The sequence below is a fragment of the Anas acuta genome, chromosome 3, assembly GCF_963932015.1.
Source record: "Anas acuta chromosome 3, bAnaAcu1.1, whole genome shotgun sequence".
NCBI lineage: Eukaryota > Metazoa > Chordata > Aves > Anseriformes > Anatidae > Anas > Anas acuta.
This window is the reverse complement of record NC_088981.1, coordinates 56,155,916-56,167,555: the sequence shown is the minus strand read 5'-3', so window position 1 is coordinate 56,167,555 and position 11,640 is coordinate 56,155,916. Positions and strand designations below refer to the sequence as shown.

At 42.2% G+C, this 11,640-nt stretch overlaps 1 protein-coding gene across 8 annotated transcripts in view; it reads left to right on the top strand.

Annotated features, from left to right (window-relative positions):
* Positions 1–54: 54 nt before the first annotated feature.
* ADGRG6 (adhesion G protein-coupled receptor G6) overlaps positions 55–11,640 on the top strand; it is a 111,022-nt gene continuing 99,436 nt past the window's right edge. For 2 of the 8 annotated variants that reach the window (XM_068677240.1, XM_068677241.1), the window contains exons 1-2: positions 493–660; positions 6,303–6,403. In XM_068677240.1, coding sequence (XP_068533341.1) covers positions 659–660; positions 6,303–6,403 — 103 coding nt within the window. In that variant the 5' untranslated portion in view covers positions 493–658. The other 6 variants (XM_068677239.1, XM_068677235.1, XM_068677238.1 and 3 more) reach the window with 6 other exon arrangements.

Below are 11,640 nucleotides of genomic sequence, written 5' to 3'. Positions count from 1 at the left end.
CGGCACACTAACTGTCTTGGGTTCTGCACTGGCAACCCTGGGACACAGCACAGAGGTTTGTTTCCCACAGTCACGCAGGCAGGCCTGCCTGTGCTTACCCCATCCACCTACAGATGTGCACTGTGCGTTTGACCCCAGAGATGCTGCGAGGAGGCTGCGAGCACCGCGGCTGCTGTCCCCAGCACGGCACCTCCCCAGCGCTGCCCTGCGTCCCCTGGGGGTGCCACCGGGGCTGCGCACACCCCCTGCGAGGTGAGCTTGCTTCAGGTCTGCGCACCCCAAAAACCGGCGAGGCTGGGGCAGCCCCTGCTCCTGTCCCTGCCCCTGTCCTTATCCCTGTCCCTGTCCCAGCGGGGAAGCTCCGCGCGGCCCCGAAGTTTCCCCGAGTTGTGCCGAGAGAGGCAGCTCCCTGGAGAGGGGGATCACGGCGGAGGAGGAGGAGGAGGAGGAGGAGGACTCGGGAGGAGGAGGAGGAGCGGATCGGCGCGGTCCCGGCCGCCGCGGGCGGCGTGTGCGGGGGCGGGTGTGGAAGAGAGGTGGGCAAACAGCGATGACCTTTGTGAGGAGCCCGTGAGGGAGCGGGGCCAGAGGCAGAGCGAGCAGCAGCGGGGGAGGATGGTGGCTGCGAGCCGGAGGAGAGCCGCCCCGTAATGTCACCATGTAAGTCCCTTCTTCGGACTCGGGCGGGGGCTGCCGCTTGCCGCCCGCGGCGCTCGGGGAGCGCGGAAAACCCCGCGGGCTCCGTCGTCGGGCGAGAAAACCCGGGCCGTATCGGCTGGGCTCCCCGCTCCCCTCCGCGCAGTAGGTGATGAGTAATGTCAGGTCTGAGCCGCGCGGATAGGTAGGGCTGAAGGAATGGGGAAACGAGAGTTTCACCTCGGCGGCGGGGAGGGCAGGACAGCCCCGGCTCTGCCCCGGGCGGGCTGCGGCTGCTGCCGGTGTGCCCCGCGGGGTCCCGGGCGGCTGCTGCCTCTCCTCGAGCCCCGTAATCCGGCTCCCAAGACGTCTCCCGTCAGTCTCTCCCTGCTTGGAGGCAAGTAGCGAAACCCTCGGCCCCGCTGCCTGCCGTGCCCGCCGGTGCCCGAAGCACCCAGCCCGGCCGCAGCCCCGCGGCCGCTCACGTCGAGGAGCCCCGGGCACGGCAGGCGCCGGTGCCAGCCCCCCAGGTGCGCCGACAACACGAGCAAGGAAAGAGGGCGAGGGCGAGGGCGGGCCGGGCAGGCTCCACAAAAACTTCCCAGCCCCGCCGCTCCTCCCTGCAGCGCTCGGCGGGCTGCGGAGGCAGCGAGGGGCTCCGCTGCTCTACCCTCCGTCTGTCCGGCCGGCCGGCCGCCTGGCCCTGGGCAGGCCTTGCAGTGGCCTCTGGGTGCCTTCCCCAAAATGTTTTGCCTTTGCTGACACGCTCCCGCCGAAGGTACTGGCAGCTCTGGGCTTAGGCGTGTCGGCGGTGCGCTCACGGCCAGGTGGGAGAGGACCTGTGGCTGGACGTGAAGGGGAGCGGGGCAAGGGGGCAGGGGCAGGGCTTTGGGCGGTGTGCGGGGAAATTGAGGCATAACTGAGAAGTGGTTCCTGAAGAGCTGGCGCTGCGGTGCTGCCCGGCTACATATACTCAGCAAATGGGTTGTCTGCAACTCGGAAAAGTTCCTTTTGGAAGGCAAGCCAAGGTGCTGAGATGGGGCTTAGTACAGCTGGCATTGTTTAAATTACACGGCAATGTCATTTTCTTCATTTCAGTCGATGAGCGTGAGGGTGTTTTCTAGGTTGACTGTAAGAACAATTAGAAACATGTCAGGCTTAACAGAATGAAAGTTTCAAATGGCATTGTGTAATTAATCTTTCAAAAATCTTTTAAAGTGAGGGTTTCAAAATTAAAATCGACTCCTGGGCTAATCTGCAGGAACTGAAATGTGACTTGTAATCGCCTTCACTTGTAGTTCTACGTAAGAGTGATTAAGCTTAAGATCTTTTTGTTTACAACCTATATAAAAATTGTGAAATTGATGTTATCTGTCTTTTTAATTTTAAACTGTCAGCAACATTTTTTCTTACCAGCTTTAGACATGTCAAAGACCAAAGAAAGTCATGTCACTCTGCCTGCGGCACTATTCACATCCCACTGTGGGGAACTTTGCGAAGCTTTGAACAAGGAAGATGGTGTATTCAAATATCTGTTCCATGATTTGAGACCATGCAGTATACAAATGATATGCGCCAGGATTATTCACATTTTGTGTATATTTTCTTGCAGAGCTGTGTACTCCCTAAAAGGTGATGAAGTTGCACTAGCTGACAAGTGGCACGTAGAGTTTTGTAGTTAGATGAAGCAATGCTCCCACTAATTTAATCTTTAACTGAGTTGTTACCATCCATATATGGTTTAGATAAATTACATGTCTATTTCGCTCTTCTGGAATGAATTGTGAATAAGCCCATTGTCTCCCTATGTTATAGGAAATGAAAGTAGCTGTGGACTGGACTATTGGATTGGTAGCTAGAGCGCATAGCTGGCCTTGTCTCAGTGTCAGCAAGGCAATAATGCCAGTTCATAGAAAACTTGGTAGTTCTTCTGTAAGACTCCATGGAAGGACACTTCCTAATTATTATTATTATTTTTGGGGGGGGGGGAGGGGGGGGCAGTATTACACAGATTGCCGTCATGAAGCTACATCAAACTCTAATGGATGTACCTCTACCATAGGTGTTTTAATAGTCCCCAAATATACTCAGTAATATGTTGTTCTGCTTCTTTTTTTGACAACATGTGATGATATGTTCAGAGCTGCTAGCTTGTTACCAGTGGGGGACTGAACAGGGCTTTTTCAGTTACATTGAAATAAAATAGGGGGGAAACAAAAACAAAAACAACAACAACAACAAAACATTGTGGACTATGTTAATCAATTTTAAGGTATCCAGGGTTAAAGATGGAAAAAATCTGCAAGTGTTCTGAAACTGGGTCATCATCTTTATTATGGATTCCTTTTCTTACTTAACTTTTTGGTGTGTTTTAGTATGTTGCAGTTCTCATGTCCTGTCTCTGTCTTCTCTCATATTAAAAGACAGAATACTTCATTTTAATACTGTTTAAGAGAAGAACACAAAACTGAAGGGGTCTCTTGTGTCATCAAGTCAGTGCTGTTGCACTAGTCAGATGTTATCAAATCATCCCTTGATAAGCTATAAACTAGTCCACAACTGTTTGCTAATTTTTCTGTTAAATTATTCGTACGGTGTTTGGGTTCCACTCTAGACATTAACACTAATAATCAAGAAAATGAGGTTTATTATAAACATAAGCTTAGTGGGTATAAACAAGTGAATAACATTTGCATTTTCTTTTTTCTTTTAAAATTCCTGGCAAGTATTTACTAGTTGCTTTGACTCCTTTTCATAATTACATAACTATCAGAGAAGGATTTGGGTATGGAAAAAGCCTTTTTCTTGACAGAGTGTTACCTGACTTCCATCCATGACAAATTTTTGTATGAACAAAGGTGCACACCACAGTGTAAGACTATGAGCAGCCAGGTTTCTGAATTTTGTGTTTTTGTCTATGCAAGATCTCAAAAATGTGCACATAAGTGACCTTCTTGCTCACATATAGCACTCTGCTCCAGGTTATGCTTTGTACCATGGATAACCAAAAGTCTTCTCCAAAAGAAACAGATCTGACTCATAGTGCCTGCATTAGTCAACTGCTTTGGTAGCAAGTTCATTCTGTGGTCTTTCTTGTTTGAGTTTGATAAGCTTTTATTTTAGCCATCTGAAATAATGTCATAAATAAAATTGTTTTGTCCTCTAACAATACTGAATGTAGGTGGAGGAGATGGCTTTGATACTTTTTACATATTTATTTGTTCATTTCGGTGGAGAAATGTATATTTTTATAGCGATTGTGTAAATATCTTTTTTAAGCCTTTTTAAGCCTTTTCCTCTGGGGAAAAATCTTTATAGTCATTCCTTTCTGCTTTTCTCCACTTATTTATGCTCTGTTCTGTTGTTGATTATCCATGTTCTTGAAATCTTTCTTGACTTGTGCTTTTTACAAAAGTGAGGATGAGGAAACATATTGTAAACTAACATGGAGTACTGGCTTATGAGTGTTACCACAATGCAAGTAAACATTAGCAAACACAAATTGGCCAATTTAAATAATAGTTTGGTCAGACTAACACAGAATCTCAGATTCTTTAAGAAGGGCACTAAAGGCAATGTGACTGGGTAGATGCACTCGAAACCTAGGCAGTAGAAACTCACCAGATTATTTTTTTTCTCGTGTACATCAAAAGTTGTGCATTGGATTCTCCAGCTATTAAATGAGAAACAAATGCATCTGGGAGCATATGTATGCATGCTGTATATGTTCCGATGTGTATGTAACTGTTTGTGACTTAAAAGGACTTCTGTTCAAAGTAAGTTTTCTAAATTAATATTAAGGGCATTGTGGATTTATGAATTATATACATTGAACAGTAAATGTTCCCAAAGCTCAGCATTCTGTTGTCTGAGATTTTAACAGAGATTTATAGGTCATTAAGTTGAAGAACAATACTTCCATTGTTGGATAATCTGGTTATTTTTTGTGTCTGGCTTCATCAAAGAGATTCTTGTATTTCAGAGCCCAGTGTGTTCAGTGCTTGTCTTCAACACTTGTTAAGTTTGACTTTACAATATCTCAGAGAAATAAATCAGCTTCAAATTCCAAATTTGATACAAGTACCCATAAAGAACTGGACTTCTTTTGTAATCAGATGCTTTTGCCATGTAACACTGCACTGAAGTGAAAGCTGACTGACTGCAGCAGTCAGTTGAAGTGTCATTTACCTGGGCCCATTGGCATCTAGCCCATAGGAGCTGTTTAATGAACTACCACTTTTAAAACTGAAACATAAGTTGTTCCTTTACAATGGTTTATCTTTCTGCATTAAGTTTGGCTTGTCTACTTTACAGAACTTCACTTTGGGAAGCAACAGTAGCCGATACTGGGAAAAGATTTACATTTGCCCTCAGGTTTCACTAGCAGGTTCACAGCAGCCTCTGTGGAGCAGAAGACTGTTTTCACAAGTTTAGAAAAAATAAGTATTCTTGCCACTGAGTGTGAACTCCTCTGTACTTTCTTTTACTTACCTCTTTCATGTTTCCATCCTGATAGATAATACCAGTGGCACTTGCAAACAACTTTCTCCTTTCTATATTGAATACGCACTATCCTGGAAGACATTTGTGTTAATCAATGTTTCTTCATGACTACTTATTTGTGGTTCTTCATCATGTACTGTTGCTGGCCACAGACTTGTGAAATATTTGGGGGATTCTGCTAAAGATTTTCTTCCAGTATTACTAGGTAATATCTCACTGTACTAAAGTCAGTTACTGGTTGTCATTGCCAAATAGGAGTTGGAAGGAGTTGGTCAAAATAATTTGTGTTGTTTCACAATTCGTTCCTTGCTTGTTGAATAAAATGAGACAGGAGTATAATAAAGCACTATTCATTTTAGATTTGACCAGATTCATTACAAGTCTCCTTTCTTGTTTCCCCTTCTGCACACTATGAAGGAATCATTTTTGTTTAGCGATTTAAGGTCGTATACACTACAAATCAAAGAAAACTTTAACTTCAAGTTATAAATAATAATGATTTTTATATAACTGCATTAGTTTTGCTAAATAATAAACATGTCCTTGACTTCACTGACAACACAGATGAGCCCCTAGATTTAGGCAAAGAAAGTTTCAGGATTTTCATTAAAGCTGTCGAGTTAAAATGTTCTAGCTATCAAAATACTGTCAGTGAAAAATATTGAAAGACTGGTCAAGAGCAGAGGCAAAATCTCACACAATATCTTTGTATAGTTAATAACAAATACACGTTTTGTATATACAGCATAAACATATTTGTATATGTAAATTATGCAAATTATATACATTTGCAAAAGTTTTATTTTACTGTTTATCCAATTTATATAATTTACAATCTCAAAAAAAAAAAAAACCAACACCTCACCTTCTTTGATTCTTTTACTAAAATATCACCACATCTGTCTGCTTAGAAGCCTGGTGATAACCAGTCTTCCACCTTGTTGTCTGTTAAGGACCAGACAACATTTCTGACCCCTTGTAGCAAGAGTGGAAACTTACACATGTGGTCAAGCAATACTAGGGCCATCCAACATGTTCAGGTGCTACTGTATTTGCTGCTAGTTACTAGTTTAACTAATAACAGTATTTTCACATTTTCTTGGTTTCTTGTAAAGCTTCCTGAATTGTTGCTTGATTTTTTTTTAATTATTTTTTTCCAACAGGATGTCTCATATAAGTGAGATGTGGTGTTATCACTGGAAATGGAAGCTGCAGCACTGTGTCTACTTGTTTACCATGTATATTATATGCATGCAGCAAACAGGTAAGTTAGCAAATTATCTTCCTGCTTACATAAATGGACTAGGTGCCTGTCTGCTGACTAAAGATTATGCTAATGTATGACTGAAATATGTACAGTGTAACATTTTGATGAAAATTATGTATTATATTTTTTGTATTATATATTTGCTGTTTTGATTGGTTGTGCCATCTTTATTGCTACTGTTCAATTTTCTTGTTTTTTTATCTTTTGGTTATTATTCTTTGTTATTTTTTCTTTGACTTTGTACTCTTAATTCATTCATCTTCCTTTTCTTCTGCTTTTATCTTGTCAATACCCACATCTCTCTTGAATTTCTCATGGTTGCTGAAATATTGCAAGTAATTGTGTAATTCATCCATTTTCCACAGTAAAGTCTGTGCCTGTAGATTATGTATTCAGTAATCCTTCACTCCAGTTACTGTTGAAAACTGTAAAATAACTGTAATGTGCTTATTATTTTTAAACTCTTTTAAATAGAATTAACCTGCACCCCAGAGGGAAAAGGCAGGGCTTGGGAGAATGATGAACTGCCCACTGTAGGAGAAGATCAGTTTCAGGACCAGCTAAGGTGCTAAAGGTGCAAAAGTCAATTGGACCTGATGAGATAAATGCATGAACTCCTCAGGGGTCCTGAGGGAACTGGTGGATGAGATTGCTAAGCCACTGTCCTTCATATTTGAGAAGTCATAGCAGTCCGGTGAAGTTCCACTGACTGGAAGTGGGGAAACATAACCCCCATTTTCATGCCAGTCAGTCTCATCTCAGCCTTGCAAGACCATAAAGCAGATTCTCCTGGAAACTATACTATGACACATGGAAAATAAAGAGGTGACTGGTGACACCCAATATGGCTGCACTAAAGGCAGATCATGCCTAACAAATCTGGTGACGTTCTATGATGGGGTTGCAGCATTGGTGGATAGGGAAAGAGCAACTGACATCATCTGCCTGGACTTGTGCAAGGCATCTGACATTGTCCCCCATGATATCCTTGTCTCTAAGTTGGAGAGACACGGATTTCATGGATGGAACACTGGGTAAGTAATGAATAGGCTGTCTGGTTGAACTCCAAGAGTCATGGTCAATGCCCAAGTGGAGATAAGTAATGAGTGGTGTTCCTCAGGGGTCAATATTGGAATCATTGCTATTTAACATCTTTGTCAGTGACACAGACAGAGGGATTGAGTGCACCCTCAGCAAGTTTGCTGATGACACCAAGCTGTGTGGTAGTTGACATTCTGGAGGGAAGGGATGCCATCCAGAGGGACCTGGACAGGGTTGAGAGGTGGGCCAGTGTGAACCTCATGAGGTTCAACACGGCCAAGTCCAAGGTCCTGCACCTGGGTCAGGGCAATCCCACAAATGCAGGCTAGGCAGAGAATGGATAGAAGGCAGCCCTGAGGAGAAGAATCTGGGGGTGATGGTGGATGAGAAACTTAACGTGAGCCAACAGTATTCTCTTGCAGCCCAGGAAGCCAGCTGTATCCTGGGCTGCATCAAAAGAAGAGTGGCTAGTAGGCTGAAGGAGGTGATTCTCCCTGTCTACTTTGCTCTTGTGAGACCCCACCCAGAGTGCTGTGTTCCGCTCTAGGGCCACAGCACAAGAAGTACATGGATGTATTAGAATGAGTCCAGAGGAGGGCTTTGAGAATGATCAAAGGGATGGAGCTCCTCTCATGTGAAGATAGCATGAGGAAGCTGGGTTTGTTTCAGCCTGGAGAAAAGAAGGCTCCAGGAGACCTTATAGTGGCCTTCCAGTACCTAAAAGGGGCCTACAGGAAAGCTGGGAGGACTCTTTTTCAGGGAGTGTAGTGATAGGACTGAGTAATGGTTTCAAACTAAAAGAGGGTAGGTTTAGATTAGATATTTGAAGAAATCCTTTACTCAAGGAGTAGTGAGGCACTGGAACAGGTTGCACAGAGAAGCTGTGGATGCTTCATCCCTGGAAGTGTCCAAGACCATGTTGGATGGGGTTTTGAGCAACCTGGTCTAGTGGGTGGTATCCCTACCCATGGTAGGGGTGTGGGAATTAGATGCTTTTTAAGGTCACTTCCAACCCAGGCCATTCTATGATTCCATGATTTACATGATAGGAATTTTCCTCAGCAAGTTATGTGTACACAAGATAAACACACACTGTACAGGGCAGTCAGTTTAAAATTGCCATCATCTTGGTCTGTAGTGACACTTGGGCAGAGAGTAATGCAACACATTGTGACTGTTTTCTTTAAACATATGAACAAGGTATTTCATTTACTAAATGTCTTTTCCTAACCACTAGAGTGCAAAATATTTTAGGAGCTCCAGCTGTTTTACTGGAAAAAAACCTCTAGAGTTTATTCTGGGACAGAAGAAAGTTTTGGAGCAGCCTGTACTACTCAGCTAATTCCATATCAGATGGGTAGTTTTGCTATTACAAACTTGCTATTGGAAAAAGGATGTTATATATAGAGTTCGTAGCTTCTTTGATAGATTTTTTTTTTCCCCTCTAAATAAAAAGTACAGGGTTTTTCTGACATTTGAATGCAGTGGCTGTGCAGTGGCAGTTTCCAGCTTCATGTCCCTCCAATATGTGTTTTCCATCTTCCTTGTGTAGCCAGGAATATACACTTAGGACCTGACTCATCAGCTGGCTGATGGCCTTTACATCCCTGTGATCCTGCAGCTGCCATCCTCAGCATACAATAAGTCAGCAAAAACTGCTGTAATCTACAGCTGCTGTGAGCTGATGCCAGGTGACTGGAACATTAAGGCCCAAAGAAAGACCTTTAGTCTTTGCTAATTCCTCATGATAAGAATATAGTTATAAAAAGTGATGTGGTATAGTAAGAGTTAATTCTGCGGGCAAGAAAGCCCTAGCAAGTATGCTGGAAACATTAGAAACAACCATGTTCAACAGACAAAATGTGTTTGCTGTTTAATAAGTGAAAGAGATCATAGATAGCTTGCTGTTAATTCTTGACTGAAATGAAAATGAGACATTCACCTCTCCAGCAACCTGCCATTTGGCAGTACTTGCTTGCAGACCCTTAGGTTTCATGTTTCTCTCCCTCTCTCTCTCTCTCTCTTTTTTGTGGGTGTGTGTATATGAACGCATAGGTTAAAAACCACAGCCACAAAATGTAGCCTTCTTATCTGTTCTTTTTAGTACAGTAAGACAGACAAAGTGGGAAACAATACTGCTCCTGTACATTTTATTTTGTGTCCTTAAAAGGTACCGGTCAATTTGGCTGTGGATTCATAAGGTATCCCTAATCTCCCTGGCATCTTAAGCTTTACTGAAGTTACAGAGGAAATATTGTAAAACCTGATATTCATCCAGCTTAGCTAGTGAGTTTTAAGCTTAGAAAGCTACTGGGGTTTATTAAGCTTTGCCTAGAGGGGGTTATATACAAGTTGGAGATTAAGATGATCAGATATGGGATTTATGGAGTATTTATGGGGCTATTATAGGGAAAAAATCAGTCATCCTGTGAAAAAATGCAAAAGTAATAATTGTATAGTTTGACTTTTTAAGAACTGCAGGACTTAGCTTGCTTTCAGAAGCAAAACTCAGGTGAGGAATGGTGGAATTAGGTGGAATGGTGTCAATTGGTGGAACATGGTCTATGGAAGAAATATTCAGCCACAAACTGATCGGAAAGGTATGGACAAGCAGGTGTTGCAATAAAGTATAATCCCAAAATATAGGTCTGATACCTCAGAAGAATTGATGGATAGTCTCAGACACTTAAAACAGAAAGAAATAAAAATGAAAAGTAAATGATAAAAATATAATAAATGTCTTTAAAAGTTAAGGATGCTGAAATTTTAATTGTGGCATACTGGCTTCAGGTCATGTGTTGTGATGTGGGGTGAAGGTACAGATCAGCTCAGCAGGCAACTTAACAGGTTCTTATTCCTGTCTGTGGTAGATATGCCTGATGGCTGTGAGAGAGTCACTTAGCTCTGCCTGTTTCCCTGCCTATAAGATTAAGTATAAGTAAGACACATACTTGAGAACAAGTATGTGTCATCCTTCCCTTGTAAAAATTTTGCTTGTCTTCCAATGACAGCACTGTATGGAAGCTGAGATGTTAGAATGATGGTGTTTTAAACAGAACTAATTAAATCCCCTTTTATATCAGATTCAGACATTCCTGACCTTTTTGTTCACATGTATATTTTGATGGTTTCAGAGAACTCAGAAGAGAGAAAAAAATAGAGTTCTACAAAATGTAACTTCTGAGGACAGACAGAAGGAACTACGAGTTTTTTGTTTAGAGTAGGTAGAAAGGGGAATGCATAATTTAAAGTGTTTAAAAGAGGTGACTGCAATGGGAAGAAATAGGCTGATCTTTCTGGGCAGCTGAAAGGACAAAAAGAACAGGTTTAAATTACAGCAAGATAAATGAGGTGAGGAAATTTATCAAAAAGTAGACAGCACTGGAACTGATTGCAAAGGTAGACTGTGAAATCTCAGTCCTCAAAAATGTATTCTAATGTCTGCCAGACGTGGTTTAGTCTAAATGTTTCTTGCTTTGTGGGTTGAGAAACAGATCAGATGATTTCTGAACTTCCTTAATTTCTGTACTGCTTCCTGAGTCATTGCTCTATAGAATTATACTTTGGTTCAAAATTTGGGAAACAAGGAGATTCAGTGGAGATTCCACATCTCAGAATATGACAGTGGTTCTGCTGTGTCTTCAGAATTGTATTGGTGTTTTCCCTTGTGCCATAACCTCATTTTTATCCAAAATAAGGAAGTACCAGCTCACTACAGAAAGTAAAAAACAGTTGGCTCAAGTATGTGTAACTTCACAAGTGTTCAGTTTAGTCAGTGCTTGCTTCTTTTTTTTTTTTTTCCTCTCATAACAAAATGTCTGATGTTGCAGTATAGTTTTGACTCTGTTCTGTATTGTAACCTAAGAGCAGAAGTGGAGTTTTTTAGGTGATCTTAAAAGCAGATTCCAGTTTACATAGTTGCTTTCCAGACTAGTCCAGTTTTAAAGTGTCTTGTCTGTACTGGACTTCTAGGTTTTTGAATACATGTGCTTTTTGAGGAGATAGCAAAAACCTCCTAAAAGTTTTTACCTTCTTAATGTAATCAGTAGATTCGTAAGTACTTATAAGTCAGCAGTCATTTTAAATTGTGACTGCTATGCAAATGTTTATTTTTATTCAGGATGTGGAAAATATTTCTTCTATCAAGACATAAATGCACCTACAATTTTTATTACACTCTTTCTGTGTAATGT